The following is a 16,199-nucleotide window of genomic DNA, read 5'->3' as shown; positions in this document are numbered from 1 at the left end:
TCAAGCGATAATCACCAAGTCGCTTTCCATTCAAGTGGTTAATGTACATTTGTTGAAAGCCCTCATCTACTAGGAAGAGGTCAACTCCACTGTTAGAGTTAATTCCTCAATCATTTATAATTGTCAAAGTGTGAATGGAAGTCACTTAATCAATCCATAACCTAGTTTTCTTTTTTTCTCTCCCGTTAGATCAAAATATAGTGAATCCATCCCCTTAACCATTTAAACCTGCTAAGTTCAAATATCACACAAAATCTAGTCTCCAGTGTTAAGTAATTAAAAAAAACATATTTAAGTAATTAAATAATATATATATATATATATATATATATATATATTTTTTTTTTAAATGTATCTTAGATTCATAAAAAGTTAATTAACTAAAACATTTACATTTATAATTTTTATTTTACCCTTTTTTTTGGTTTCAAATATCATTTTTTAAATACTATTTAAAAATTTAAAATTTTATCATAACATAATCTAATTTAATCCACTAAAACATTTACATTTATAATTTTATTTTAGCTGGTTTCAAATATAATTTTTTAAATACTATTAAAAATTTTAAAATTTTATCACAACATAATTCAATTTAATCCACTAAAAATTGAGATTTAAAAGTTTTTAGAATCTTTATATTAATTCAAAATTTTAAAATTATAATATAATAGTCAAAATTGCTATCTCATTAGACTATTTTTAATTGGTCAAATTGAGGAGATGTTTCAAGTAATATTTAGAAGATGCATGTTTATAATATATTTAGAGGTTTGCTGGTTTGTGGGTTGTTGATGTCGTCTCTGCTTTGGTGGACTTGTGGCTTTAGTGTTGCGTCAAAGGCTCTTTCCAACAATGTTTGGGTTGGTTCGGGTGGATTACCAAGGTACAACTATAGTGTCAATGACCTCGGATCTCAAATTCCTGGGCGAGGATTTTATCTAGATCTTAATGCTTTATTGTATGATGGGGTTCATGGCCAAGTGTGACCCATATGTTATGATTTTTGTATGTATGTAATCAAGAGTAGAACGTTTAAGCGATAAAGGTTGAGAAATGGTTTTTGGTACTCCCTTTGGGTTGGTTCTGGTAGATTACCAAGGTACAACTATGATGTCGACGACCTCAAATCTCGAATTCCTGGGCGAGGCTTTTATCTAGATCTTAATGCTTTATTGTATGGTGGGGTTCGTGGCCAAGTGAGACCCATATGTTATGATTTTTGTATGCATGTAATAAAGAGTAGAACGTTTAAGCGACAAAAGTTGAGAAATGGTTTTTGGTACTCCCTCTCGGTTGGTTCTGGTGGATTACCAAGGTACAACTATGGTGTCGGCGACCTCGGAGCTTGAATTCTGGGCGAGACTTTTATCTAGCTCTTAATGCTTTATTGTATGGTGGGGTTCGTGGCCAAGTGAGACCCATATGTTATGATTTTTGTATGTATGTAATAAAGAGCAGAATGTTTAAGTGACAAAGGTTGAGAAATGGTTTTTGGTACTCCCTCTGGGTTGGTTCTGGTGGATTACCAAGGTACAACTATGGTGTCGACAACCTCAGACCTCAAATTCCTAGGCAAGGCTTTTATCTAGATCCTAATGCTTTATTGTATGGTGGGGTTCGTGGCCAAGTGAGACCCATATGTTATGGTTTTTGTATGTATGTAATAAAGAGTAGAACGTTTAAGTGACAAAGGTTGAGAAATGGTTTTTGGTACTCCCTCTGGGTTGGTTCTGGTGGATTACCAAGGTGCAACTATAGTGTCAGCGACCTTAGAGCTCGAATTCCTAGGTGAGGCTTTTATCTAGATCTTTATGCTTTACTGTATAGTGGGATTCGTGGCCAAGTAAGACCCATATGTTATGATTTTTGTATGTATGTAATCAAGAATAAAACCTTTAAGCGACAAAAGTTGAGAAATAATTTTTGATACTCCCTTTATAAATATATAATAAATAAAACCTTTAAACGACAAGAGTTAAGAAATAGTTTTTGATACTCCCTTTATAAATATATAATTTTCTATATAACCTAGTTTTCTTGATTAATACAAAATTTAAAAAAAATTATAAATTTAATTTTTTAAGTTTTGATGTTTCAATTAATTTTCTCTAAAATATAACAAAATTTCAATTACAAATCTTATTTATGTACATCATTTAAATATTAAATTTTTAAGATGTTAAATCAATTTTTATTGTAAAACCCAGAAAACCCGATTTTGCTCCAATCCAAAACGGCCAAAAGCATAAATATTAACGGCTTTCACTAATGAAAAAAGTGACTTTTTAATCACTCATGAATTTTTAATTTATTGGGCCACCTTGAAACCCTAGCTCGTCGTCAAAACCCGACGGCACATACAGATTGTTGATTTCGCTTTGGTTACGAGTGTTACAGCGAGGGGAAGGTCAAAGGATTTTGGGCAAACATGGGTAAGAAAATGAATGCAATTGCCATGGCCTTTGAACACTATTTTTGTAATCTAATGCGGTGACATGTGGTTGCAGCCAGAATTAAGGTTCACGAGCTACGGCTGAAGAGCAAAGCAGATCTCCTGAATCAACTCAAGGAGCTCAAGGCGGAGCTTGCTCTGCTCAGGGTTGCCAAAGTCACAGGAGGAGCCCCTAACAAGCTTTCTAAAATGTAAGTTTTCGCTTCCTTACATCATCAAAACCACGGGCATCTGCTATGCGTTTTGTATTTCTGACTACTCTGATCCGATATATGTTGCAGCAAGGTGGTGAGATTATCAATTGCACAAGTGTTAACAGTGATATCTCAGAATCGGAAAACAGCGTTGAGGGAAGCCTACAAAAAGAAGTATTTGCCTCTTGACTTGCGTCCTAAGAAGACACGCGCCATCAGACGACGCCTCACCAAGCACCAGGTATGTTCGCACCTTAATCATCCTTTTGTTTTAAGAAAATACTATCCAAGCACCTCCTTATTGTCTGTTAAACTTTATATTGTCCCATTGTACGATTTGCTTAATATAAAGCTAACGTTCCAACCATTTATTAGGTTCATCGTATTCTAGGTGGAATTTTAATTCATCAATGCATACCATTTTGATTGTGGAATATCAGGCCAGATAGGTGACTTAATTAGTAGATGCGCATTTCTACAAATTTGCTTAGTTCGGTTAGATGATACGACTATTGTCTTAGAAGTTGATTGGAAAAGAAAATCCCCTGGGTCACACACCGACTTTCTATAGAGTAGATGTTAGGCCTGAAGGGTAACTATTTGGCCTAAAGTAGCTTAAAAAACCAAACCCCCTGGGTCACACACCGACTTTCTTTAGACTAGATGTTAGGTCAAAAGGGTAACTATTCGGCCTAACCTGTCCGGGACTCGCACCTGGACCCATACCTTTTTGAACATGCCGTGTCATTTGAGTGGGGCATACCGCAGTGAGAATAGAACACTGGTGGATAGCATGAAACTTGTTTAACCTTACCACTGAATCAAGGCCCTGTAGACTAGATGATAAACTTGATCATTGACTTGATTCTTGAATCGCAAAAGGTTGCAAATAAGGCTCTTCTGCACAATTAAAATCTGAGACAACTCTTGGTATTGCCCTATCCTCTTAACCTCTCTCTGGATAGCCCCAAGAGATTCCTATCTCTAGTCTGTATGCCCTTAGTTGTTTGTCCTCGTATTCTTTTAACATTCAGTTATAGTTACCCAACCATGCTATTCCTTAGAAAGACCCTGACATAGACAATACCAATGTTTTACAACTCCGACTCCGACTCGGACTCGGCCGAGGATCGACTCCGACTCCGACTCCGACTCGGTAATGACTCGGCCGACTCGATTTCAATGACTCGGTCGTTGTAAAAAATATATTAAATATTTATTTTTTTTATAAAAAAACATAATTTTAAATATTTTAAACATAATTTTAAAGATTTTCATTCATGTTTCCAAACACACAGCATTATAATATAGATGGAAGACAACATATGATCAAAGTAGGCTCATGAACCAATCCATTATATCAAAATGGTACCCAATGGCAATACATAGTCAACTGTCATACATGATCAAAGACTCAAAACAAAATACAAATAACCAAGGAGGCTAGAAATGGCCTCTACAACAAAAGTAAACTGTGATGGTGACCAGACTCCAATACTAGTACTACTGGCTAGTAGCTACTGCCAGAGGAGCCAAGATCATCTCGACCAATCTCTGGATCATCATCATCAGAGTCAGACAAGGGGCCCCATGCCTCCTCCTCATCATCATCGTCTCCAACTGCAACTGTAGAAGTGGTGCCAGTACCACTAGCAGGCTGTGCAGCAGATGCAAGTTGAGATAGAGTAGATATGCGGCTGCGCTTCTGTCGTGGCTGAGCAGAGGAAGCACCTACAACTGGAGTCCTACTCCTTGCTGGCTGTGAGACTGAGGCTGGTGGATCGGGATCTGCATTCAACTGAACAGGCTGAAGTGGATGTTCCAGTTCAAGTTCATCAAGATCCTCATCAGGATCAAACTCTGGTGCACGACTCTCCACTACCCAATCTGATGTTGGATCAATGTCTTCCAACACAATGGGATCTGAATCAGGTCTTTTGTTCAGCAATTGGTTCCGTCTGAGTCGAAGGTTGTATTGGACAAAAACTAGATCATTCAACCGTTTTTGCTCCAAACGGTTTCTCTTCTTTGTGTGAATCCTCTCAAAGACAGACCAATTGCGCTCACACCCAGATGCACTGCAAGTTTGACTCAAAATACGAATTGCAAACTTTTGCAATTGAGGGCACTGGCCACCAAAGGCCTCCCACCATTGTGCTGCAAAAAACATAGGAGTGTAATGAATTATGAGTTAGATGAAGGCTGAAGCTCAACAAAATTACAAATTATATCTAACTTTCAAATTATAAATGATTTAACAAACTTTAGTCTTTAATAAAAAAAGTAAAACTGTAAAACCATTAAGAAATTGAAAATTGAAATTTTTGTTTACCTGGCTCATCTGCTTCTCTTGCAATCTTTGCTAGGTTCTTCCCAAAGGTACCTGTTGCATTGCTGAAGGCTGTGACCTGTTGATGTATCTGCAGCTGATCAGACTCCGATGGGATCATGCGTTCAATGCAATCAACCAGTCCATCTCTGACCTCCCCCCTCAAAGCTCCTGACTCCTTAGCTTTATAATGATACTGTGGGTTCAAAAAATACCCAGCTGCATGTATAGGGCGATGGAGTTGATTGTTCCATCTTTCATCAATGATTGCCCAAATGGGCCCATACTTTGCCACTCTATCCTTGTATGCTGTCTTTATTTGCTCCTTTGCTTGATCCATAGCCTCATAAATGAAGCCCATAGCCAACCTTTCCCCATCCACCAACCGCAACACCTTAACTAGTGGCTCAGCAAGCTTCACAATCTCTGCTGCCTTTCTCCAAAAAGTTTCATCATGGACTTTCCTTTTCAATTCTCTGCCTTCTGGTTTGTTAGACCAATTGGTTTGATTCCATTCATCACTGGAAAACATCTTTTGCAAGTTTCTATGTTGGGAAAGCATAGATTGCAATGTCAAAAAATGTGTAGCAAATCTAGTGATGGCAGGCCTAATAATATCCTTGCCTCCAATGTGTTTCCTCATGAGACTCAAAACCAGTGTATGATTGTAGATAAATTTTGTTATGCTTTTGGCATTATCTACAGTGTTTCTGACCCAATCTAGTTTTCCAATATCCTCAAGCATGAGGTCTATGCAATGTGCAGCGCATGGGGTCCAAAAGATGGTCTTGTGTTTTTCCTCTAACAGTTTACCAGCAAGAACATAGTTAGAGGCATTGTCTGTGATGATTTGAACAACATTAGCCACCCCCACCTCCTCAGTAACCTCATCCAATAGCTGAAACAACAAGTGGCCATCTTTTACCTTATCAGATGCATCAACTGATTTTAAAAACATGGTTCCCTGTGGGCAGAAGACAAGAAAGTTTATGATGGTACGGTTTCTTTGATCAGTCCATCCATCTGACATGATGGTACACCCTGTTCTTGCCCATGAGTCCCTGAACTCTTGCAAATACTCATTAATGGATTGAATTTCTTTCTGCAAACGAAACCCCCTTAGCTCTTGCATAGTAGGGCCTTTGAAGCCTTTTCCAGCAGCATGTATGGCATCAAACATAGGCTCATAATATGGTGAACGAGCAGCATTAAAGGGGATATCAGCGTCATACCACCATCTAGCTATGTAGTCACAAGCAGTCTCCCTCAATTCTTTCTTCCAATGGTCATCTAAAGTGGGCTGAATTTGACCTTTACTAACTTCAGGACCATGTGCATCTGATGGAGAGGAGGGAGTGAAATAACTTTTGATAGTCACATCACCCTTCATTCTACCCTTTCCCTTATCTTGAACAGAACCAAAAGAGGGAGGAACATAACGGAAAGGGTTGGATGCCTCAGTTTGAGGAATAGAGGAAGAACCCTCAAAATCATAGTGGGGGTTGGTAGCCATCATTCTTTGTATCTCCCTCTTCCTCCCAATCTCAGCCTGTATCTCTTGTTGCCTAGCCTTATCTTCTTTAAATTTTTCAAAGCTGGCCAACAAATTCTTTCTAATCTCCTCAATTTCATCAGAGGGACATGCGGTAATTTGGCCTTTAATCCCTGCCAAGTGTTGTTTCAGCCTATGAATCCCCCCAGGACCTGCCTTAATTTTCCTATGGCAAAACTTGCAACACATCTGACTATCAACCATTTCAACATATGCCCAAGCAGGATCTTTTGCTCTAGGTGCCATTTTTTGACTAGGAAAACAATCTGAAAATGAAAAAAAAATAAAAAAAATTGATTCAATGTTCATTTATTTGACAAAAAACACTCTCTAAGCTTTCTTGATATGCACCTAAAATTTACTAAGCAAAAACAGATTTGTAGAGGTGGAAAAAAATACCTCCAGGCACAAACTGCCTCCTCAAGCTTGCTCCAAAAATCAGCTCCTCAATGCTGCTCCAAATGGCTGCCCAAGAAGCTCCTCACTCCAGCTACAATGCTCCTCCAAGACTCCTCACTGCTGCTCCAAAACAAGCTCAAGAACTGCTCACTAATTCTCAAAGAAGACTCTCACTCAAATGCATAAGACTGCTGTGAGTGAATGAGAGCATTTGGCTGTCTTAAATAGGGTTTGGGAGGGGGAAATGGACCCCAAAAGCACTTAACAATTTACCATTACCCTTTGGAATCCATAAACTGATTTTAACTTTACCAAAAATCACAAAAAAAGTGAATAAATTTCATGTTTTACGCTGCCCAGCCGTCGTTTCATTGACTCGGCCGAGTCAATACGGACCCGGCCGGGTTGACCGAGTCAACTATGACTCGGTCAACCGAGCCGGGTTGCTGGCCGGGTCAAAGATTTTGGTAATGGCTCGGTTCGAAACGGCCGTTTCGGAGTTGACTCGGCCGGGTTGTAAAACACTGGACAATACTGACCACAAGATGGCATCCACAAGTGCTAAGTCTCCAATGTAAATGTCTGCAACTCAATGTCAACAAGCTGTCGAATGAAGTGTCCATTGAGTTCACCACCGAGAGGCTGATCCTCTCATCATATCACATAAGACAAGGCTTGGACGATATACCTCTTGAAGCGCAGTCCTCTAAAAGTATCACAGTCAGATTAGAATGCGGATCTAGGCTCAGATTTTGGACCCAGACTTCAAATGACTATAATAATAAGCAGATCTCGGACACCAGACGTCAGATCACAATGATAATAAGCAGATCTCGAATACTAGACTTCAGATCACAATGATAATAAGCAGATCTCGAATACTAGACTTCAGATCACAATGATAATAAGCAGATCTCGAATACCAGACTTCAGATCACAATTATAATAAGTAGATCTCAGACCTTTTTGACTTCAGATCATAATTATAATGAGCAGATCTCTAATCACTGATTTCATATCATAAATGTAATGAGCAGATCTACAGATCTCAGAGCACTTCGCATAGGAGAGTAGATGAGTAATGTATGTGTGTTCCAATAGCATGCAAAGGAGAGTGAATTAATCTCTCTATATAGCCATCATGTGATTCGAATGAGATAGTTTCAAGGCAAGCCAACAAGCCATCATGTGATCTGAATGAGAGAGTTTCAAGGCAAGCCAACTAGCCATCATGCAATAGAGAAATTTTGAGATCTAAAATGGACATCAAAACAAAAATGTACAACCAAAATCAACTTTATAAGAACCAATAGGATTCAAGATGATGATGTCAACCATGGGAGGGATGATTCACTTGTTTTGGAGTAAAAATGTAAAAACATAAAAAATTACTGTTTCAACTTATCTTCGTACGATTTTACTCAAATTTCAAGTGGAAGCACTTGTTGGATGCAAAATTTAATTCCTTATCCAAGGAGTATCCATGTTGCATGCTTTTGATGGACCCTGCTACATGAAAAATGAGAAATACATGAAAACGTGATTGTAGTCAAGTTTTTTCATGTATTTCTCATTTTTCGTGTAGTAGGGTCCATTGAAAGTATAACATGGGTACTCTTTGGATGAGGAATTAAATTCCTCATCCAACGAGTGCTTCCACTCGAAATTTGAGTAAAACTGTACGAAGATAAGTTGAAAATACGAGTTGAAAAAGTAGTTTTTTGTTTGTTTTTTTTTACACTTTCCCACTAAAATTTGATAATGTAATCTATTTTTTTGTTTGTTTGTTTGTTTTTTTTTTCACTATTATTTTATAATATTCCTTAGGAGGCCCATTTTGGACCTCAAAATTTCTCTAATGGTGATCCAACTTAGTGAGTTTCTAGCCATCATGTGATCCAAATAATATTTTTCTTCTTTCCAAAAATACATTTTGACCAAATCAAAAGCATGAAGAACATGCTAGAAATAATAATAATTTTACTCTTCTCAATTACAATGAAAATTATGAAGATTGACCATAGTTACACACTCTTCAACAATTTTAACCTTCAAATAGGATGAATCTTGGTTTTCAACCAGGCCTATACTTGGTCGTGCAACTCCGCTGTTAGAACTCACAATCTTATGCAAATTTATCCCTTCATTGTCAATATTTTCAATGTGGACAATGCTATTGAATGTTGGCAAATAAGGCATCAATATATTCTTCTTGAAGCTAGTTGAGATCTACAAGAATGTTGCCAAAAGAATTGATCCCAAACGATATTACATAAAAGCCATTGCGAGTGAATCAAGCAATGGTATGACTGCAAAATCAAGATTAACATAGACATTACATTTGTGGGATCATTGATTTGATATCCATGGAGAACTACTTGACCAATTTGGATCAAGCCCTTTCTCACTGTTAATGACCCCTTTTTGTGCTTCGCAGGCCTTCACATCTCTCGGCTACCTTCTGAGGCTTCTCGACCTTTGTGCTATCATACTGAGGCCTTTTTCGGCCTTCCTGAAGTTACCCTGAGGCCTCTTTGCAACTAGCCCTGAGGCCTTCTCGGCCTCCTGTTGTAGAATATGCCCTTCAACCTCAAACATAATTTCGGTCTCTCTTTGTCTTGGTCAAAAACATTGATGACTTATCCTCTTTTGCTAGTCTAGGTTTACAGCTCTAGAACTTTAACAAGGCTGCTCTTTTGCTATAGTTTTGATACCATGTTGATTTTTCAAGATTTTCTAATTTGATAATTACTTCCAATGATTTCATAGTTAATTCTTCTTGTGTCACATTCATCATTAAACAATTACACATAGAAAATCGCAATTCTAAAATAATAATGACAATGGAATCATGAAGAGACAACCAAACACGAGAATTTTTTTTACCTCGGGAAAATCCTAACTAGGGAAAAACCCAACAACCTTTTCTTAGAGAAATTATTCAATTTAACAAGAGATACAATTTGATTTTTCCAATCAAATAAAGTCAAACTACCTAGTAAACAAGCCCAGGTTAAACATGGTTAAACTACCCACAAATAGCTTGAGTCAATTTGCCAAAGACAGGCCGAATTTTGGCCTCATGTTCTTGTCCAGAAAAACAATCAGTATGTTGCCTAGAAAACTTGGTCAATAGCTTAGGAAATTTGGTCAAATGGTAGCTGGTCAAAGCAAGTCAAAGTTTCTTCTTTCATATTTCTTGTATGGGTTGACTTGGAATAGCTGGGAATACTAACTACCCAAAAATTCAATAGATCGGTCTTAGAATTTGACCATCAATCAAGCGAGATGTCCTAGAAATGGTCCGGTCCCCTTTGATCAACTTGACTCTACAAAATATACAAGGTTTATCCACCAGTATGACTAGAAACAAGCATTTTTCTAGGATGTCTCGTCCAGGTCTATCTCCCAAACTAATTCAGAAAACCCAAGGAAACAATGGATAGATCTTCTCCAAGATGCTTCAATGCCAGGATTCCAAGTAGAGATGAAGATAGGGACTAACTAGGGTGGAATCTTTCACCATCGAAGACTAGTCAAAGATAGAAGGGTCTTAAAACCCTCAAAAAGACTTCAGAGTCTTAGCTCATCAGATCAAGAAGAATAGTATCAATGATCCATGATGCATGCCCCCATAATGACTCTTCTCCCTTATATAGTTTTCCCTCCTAGTTTCAAATTAAGATAATATTTAAGTTTCCCTCCAAAACCCCATTTTTAAATTAATTAATTAATGTTACTTAAGAATGGGCCTTTTCCCCCTAACTAACATTAAACCACAATTCGCTTATAAATTAGTGTTAAATTATGGTATGTTCTATGCTTAGAGCAGTTTACTTATTTTTCTTCTTATTAGCCACAAATTAGCAATCACATATACATTAAGTAAAGTGCAGATAGAACATTAAATGATCAACAGAAAACAAGCCAGGACAAGACACAAGATGTGGCAGCTAGCCAGGGACAACTCCAATGCGGGGAAACCCTTTGATCAAATCTTCTTTTATCTTCAATAATTCAGTAGAGAGAAATAGTACAAAATCTGAATTCTGTAATTTTATATCAGCAGCAGCAAACCCTAGATCAGTAAAGTCAAACTTGGTCAAACTAGCTAAAATTGACCTCAAAAATACTTGGTCAATTTTCAGTCAACTTGTCCACGAACAACCTGAAGAAACAACCCTTGAATAGCCCCAAAAGTTCGATCAATTTGTAGATTTCTGAAGTCAACTTGCAGCCCTAAACTAGGGTAGTCAACACCGGTCAAACCAGAGGTTAGATCACCTCGATTTTTGTGCCAAAAATTGCGGCCTACCTAGGAGAGGCAACCACACCCAATCTGCACTTTTGGAAGGTTAATGCTTGGTCAACGCTGGTCAAAGATATGATTTGCTGCCCTAGCGTACTTCTTTCTGCGTCTTCTTTGCCCTAGGACGTCTTCCTTTCAGCCACACGTGTGAGAGAGAGAGGCTCCTTTTATGCGTAGGGGAGAGAGAGAGAAGATAAGTGAATTGAATTTTCCAAATGAGGAGAATGCTCCTTGTATTTATATGCAAACGTTGAGGTTGAATAAACATGACTGTTGGGCTTCTGAGCCTACATAAGTTTGCTGGCCGACCTTGACAATTTGTCCATAATCAAAATAAATTCATATCTCCATAAATACTTATCGGAATCCGATGATCTTTAGATCAATCCTAAACCTCTCAATGAGAGGAATCTAGGAAAAATATCAGAAGCCATAAATAAGGTGATCCACATGGAGTTTGGCCCTAGTTGCCAATTTTAACACTCCCTCTCAACTAGGGAGAACTTCATCTGCAATCCGTTAGACCGTCGCTGCTATCCATCCATCAAATGCACTGTCCTGTACAACTTGACCCCACTCTGCTCTGCTCGAACTATGAAGAAGAAGAAATGATCGAGGATGTATCATACTATCCTCCACTGACTCGAAGTCAGTCTCAGAGTGTGAACCACTCTCACTGATCCCAGATCAATGGAGGTCATCCTAGCATAGGGAGTACGGTAGATACAACGATGCGTCCATCGATAGTACTACTATGGTCCCTATCCTCATTTCCCTGCTCATTGATCAGATGAGAGGTACTTCCCATGAGTCCCAGACTGCATGGGTAAGATGCCTTGATAGGAGAACTAATCATCCTGTCCACAGGAGAATGAATCATCCTGTCCAGTGGATGCCACGGAGAACTAATCATCCTGGCCTATAGGAGAACTAATCATCCTGCTCCACAGTCGCCACGGAGAACGAATCATCTTGGCCCACAGGAGAACTAATCATCTTGTTCCACAGTCACCACAGGGTGTCACAGGGGAAGGTTGAACCTTTACCCTGTACATAGTGCACCACCAGGGGATGGTGAGTTGCCCTGTGGTCACATGTCGCTCCAAGAAGTACCCCGCGCCCCCCTGGAGCTCCCAGAGCTCAATACATCATACTCAACCCTCATAAGAGGGTCTCTGAACGACACCAAGTCGTTCTCGGAAAGTCAGGAATTTGACCTTTCCTAGGGGCTTTGTCAAAATGTCGGCAACCTGTTCATCTGTACCGATATGTTGGAGCCTTATTGCTCCTCGTTGCACCATATCTCAAATATAGTGGTACCTGATATTGATATGCTTGGAGCGATCATGAAATACGGGATTCTCTGATAAACGGATCCTGCTCTAGTTGTCACACAGAATCACGGTGGTATCCAATGTAAATCCAAACAGCTCATTGAAGAGCTTTCGCAACCAGACTGCCTCACAGGAGGCCATGCTAGCAGCAATGTACTCTGCCTCGGCGGTGCTCAAAGCCATCGACTTCTGCTTCCTGCTCATCCAAGATATCGAGGCAGATCCCAAAGAGAAACAACACCTGGAAGTGCTCTTTTGGTCCACCACACTGCCTGCCCAATCAACATCAGTATACCCAAGTAGTCTCACATCTCCGGCAGTGTATCTCAACCCATGAGTGATTGTGCCACGAAGATATCTCAACAGATTCTTGGCACCAATCCAATGTGAGTGGTGAGGCTCAACCATATGTTGACTCAATGTGTTGACTGCAAAGCATATATCCGGACGGGAGTTCACCAAGAACATTAATGCTCCGACGAGTTGACAATACTTGGTAGCATTTCGTAAAACAGGTCCGGCAACACTACTGCTTAACTTCTTAAAGTCAAGCTCCATCGGGGTAGTTACGGGCTTGCAGTCCACCATGCCGAATCTCTCCAATATCTTCACCACATATTTTCCTTGAGATAGGAAAATCTCCCCTGGTTTCTGCCAGACTTCCAGTCCTAGGAAATAGTGCATAAGTCCTAGGTCTTTCATCTCGAACTCAGAAGCTAGCTCCCTCTTACATTCGTGAATGAGAGGGTCTGCACCTGTTAGAAAGAGGTCGTCAACATATAGCACCAGTATGAGAGGCTTGCCATCTAGAACCTTAAAGTAAAGGTTAGGGTCGGCTTCACTCCTAGTGAATCCCAACTTCATCAAGTAGCTATCGATCCTCTCATACCATGCTCGGGGTGCTTGCTTTAGCCCATAAAGGGCCTTCTTCAACTTGCACACAACATGAGATTCTCGATCATAAATCTCAAATCCTTTGGGTTGCTCCACATAGACCTCCTCTTTGATCGAACCATGTAAGAACATAGTCTTGACATCCATCTGATGTAGGTTCCATCCTTGCGAAGAAGCAAGGGCTATGATCGAGCGAATGGTGGTATATCGGGCAACAGGTGCAAGTATCTCGTTATAGTCTATACCTTCCTTCTGGGAGAAGCCACGAGCGAAAAAACAAGCCTTATACTTTTCCGCACTTCCATCAACTGCATGCTTTATCTTGTAAAGCCATTTTGAAGTGACAACTGCTTTGTCCTGGGGTCTGGGGACCACATCCCAAACATCGTTTTTCATAATGGACTCATATTCTTCGGTCATAGCATCCTTTCATACTTGATGCTTGACGGCATCTGTGAATGACGAAGGCTCATTTTGGATGATCATGCTCATGATGGTCAGGTATCCCTGATACCTGTTTGGCTTCTTACTTTCACGGAAGGTTCCTTGGGGTGCAATGTGTCCTTCAGCATCATCAAGTGTCCCCCTAAGCCATGAAGGTCTCTTCCTAGAAGAGGAAGGCTCTTGCGGAGGAGGATCAATAGGATCCATAGGTTCTTCCACATTGGGCATCGTCTCATCTTCCTTTTCCTTCGGTTCCCCGGTGTCAGCTTCTTTAGATCCCCTTAAAGTAGGAAGATTATCTACTTTGCTAAGAGCCATATCTTCGTCAAAGGTGATATCATGACTAATCTCGACTTCCCTTTGACCAGCCACATAGATTCTATAGCCCTTAATATTTTCGCTATAGCCCACGAAGATTCATTTCTTTCCAGATGCACCCAATTTATTCCTTTTCTCTTTCAACACATGAAAATATATAGGGCTTCCAAAAATTCTAAAATGAGATACGTCAGGTTTCTTACCGGTGAACATTTCTTCGGGAGTCTTGGAACCCAATGCTTGATGAGGGCATCGGTTTTGTACATATACGGCGGTATTTGCAGCTTCAGCCCATATAAACTTCGGAAGTCTTTGATCATGGAGCATAGCATGGACAACTTCCACAATTGTATGATTCTTCCTTTCCGCCGCACCATTCTACTCAGGAGTATATGGTGTAGTAGTCTCCCTCTTAATGCCAGCCTCTTTACAAAAGTGAAGCTCATTGAATTCATATTCAGTCCCATTATCAATCCTTAAGGTCTTGATATTCTTTTCGGTTTGATTCTTGATCAAGGCTTTGAAGTGTCGAAACTAGGAGAACACTTCATCCTTATTTTTCAAGAAGTATATCCAAGTCTTGCAAGAATAATCATTTGTAAAAGTGAGGTAATATAAATATCCTCCCAAGGAGTTCACAGGCATCATACTGGATATGTCTGAGTGAACCAACTGCAATATATTGGAGGTCTTGCTTTGGCTTGAGGGGAATGGTCCCCTTTTGAGCTTTCCTTCGACACATCTTGGACATACACCTTCTTGCTCTAATCTGAACTCGGGCATCCTAGTCACCATTTTTCTTACATCGGGTAGAGCTTTATAATGAAGGTGAGCAAACCTCCGATGCCATAGTTCGGACTGAAGAGATGTGTCACAAGACATGACACCCAACGGACTTCCTCCGACCTGATATAATGAATCAACTCGAAACCCAAGAGTAAAAGCATCTTTAAAGTTCTTTTTCCATACACGTACCTTGCCATCACTGAAAGCCACCTTGTAGCCTTTGTTTTCCATTGTCGAAATGGACACTAGGTTCTTTTTGAGATCAGGTACATATAATACATCTTGTAAGTGAATGGTATTACCTTGATTCAATTGAAGAGTGACATTTCCTACGCCTTTCACAGGATATTTTGAATTATCTCCAAGAACAATTTCCAGGTTGGTTTCCTTCTCTATCAAATTATCGAGAGCTTCTTTGTAACCAATGAAGTGCCTTGAGGCACCACTATCAATAAGTAAATTTCCCAGCGAGTCCGGGGGAGCAGTAGTAGATAGAGCAACTGGTAGATAATATTCATCTTGCTTATTGTTAACAGTGTTAGATTCATACCTGGAATATCTTTCCTTCTTGAATGGTTGTCCTTTTCCTTGATTTCCAGCCCTTTTACCTCTGCCATTTGACCTGCCATTCCTTTGATTGCCTTGAGAGGGATTTTGATCATCGTCCCGGTGCGAGTCTCTTTTATCAGGGCACTCCCTTGCATAGTGACCCGTTTTATTGCAATTGTAACATCGTCCTTTTCTTCCACCCTTAGGTCCAACTTTTCCTTTGAATTTAGCCCTGGAATTGTTTTTTCTTTTAGTATGAGAAGAAAAGGCAGAGGGGTGACCTTTAAGTATGGGCATTTCTTGCTCTTCCATCCTTGTTTCTTCTTGAATGCATCTGGCCATTAATTCCTCAAATCCAGGAATTACGTAATTGTTGAGAAGAGTAGTCCTGAATATATACCATTCAAATGGCAGTCCTCCAAGTGTTGTGAGTGTCATTTTCTTGTCAGGAATTACTTCCCCAATAAGTAAGAGATCGTTCTTGATCTCGATGATCCTTAAGAAATATGCTTGCATACTCTCATCTTTGCCTTTCTTAATTTCCTTCAGCTTATTTCTAAGAAACAAGACTTGATTTGCATCATTAACTTTAAATAAACTCACTAGTCTATTGTAGATTTCCTTGGAGGTGTTCAG

At 39.5% G+C, this 16,199-nt stretch overlaps 1 protein-coding gene across 10 annotated transcripts in view; it reads left to right on the top strand.

The window, feature by feature from the left end:
• The first annotated feature begins 2,278 nt into the window (after positions 1-2,278).
• Positions 2,279-16,199, top strand: part of LOC149248943 (large ribosomal subunit protein uL29-like) — a 69,698-nt gene continuing 55,777 nt past the window's right edge. For all 10 annotated transcript variants that reach the window (XM_089458584.1, XM_089458583.1, XM_089458585.1 and 7 more), the window contains exons 1-3: positions 2,279-2,435; positions 2,511-2,646; positions 2,737-2,890. In XM_089458584.1, the coding sequence (XP_089314710.1) occupies positions 2,432-2,435; positions 2,511-2,646; positions 2,737-2,890 (294 nt within the window). In that variant the 5' untranslated portion in view covers positions 2,279-2,431. The remainder of the gene's footprint in view (positions 2,436-2,510; positions 2,647-2,736; positions 2,891-16,199) is intronic.

The sequence above is a fragment of the Pinus tabuliformis genome, chromosome 7, assembly GCF_031772625.1.
Source record: "Pinus tabuliformis cultivar Carrire ecotype Pingquan chromosome 7, CPIR1, whole genome shotgun sequence".
Lineage (NCBI taxonomy): Eukaryota > Viridiplantae > Streptophyta > Pinopsida > Pinales > Pinaceae > Pinus > Pinus tabuliformis.
This window is presented reverse-complemented; position numbering and strand designations above follow the sequence as displayed.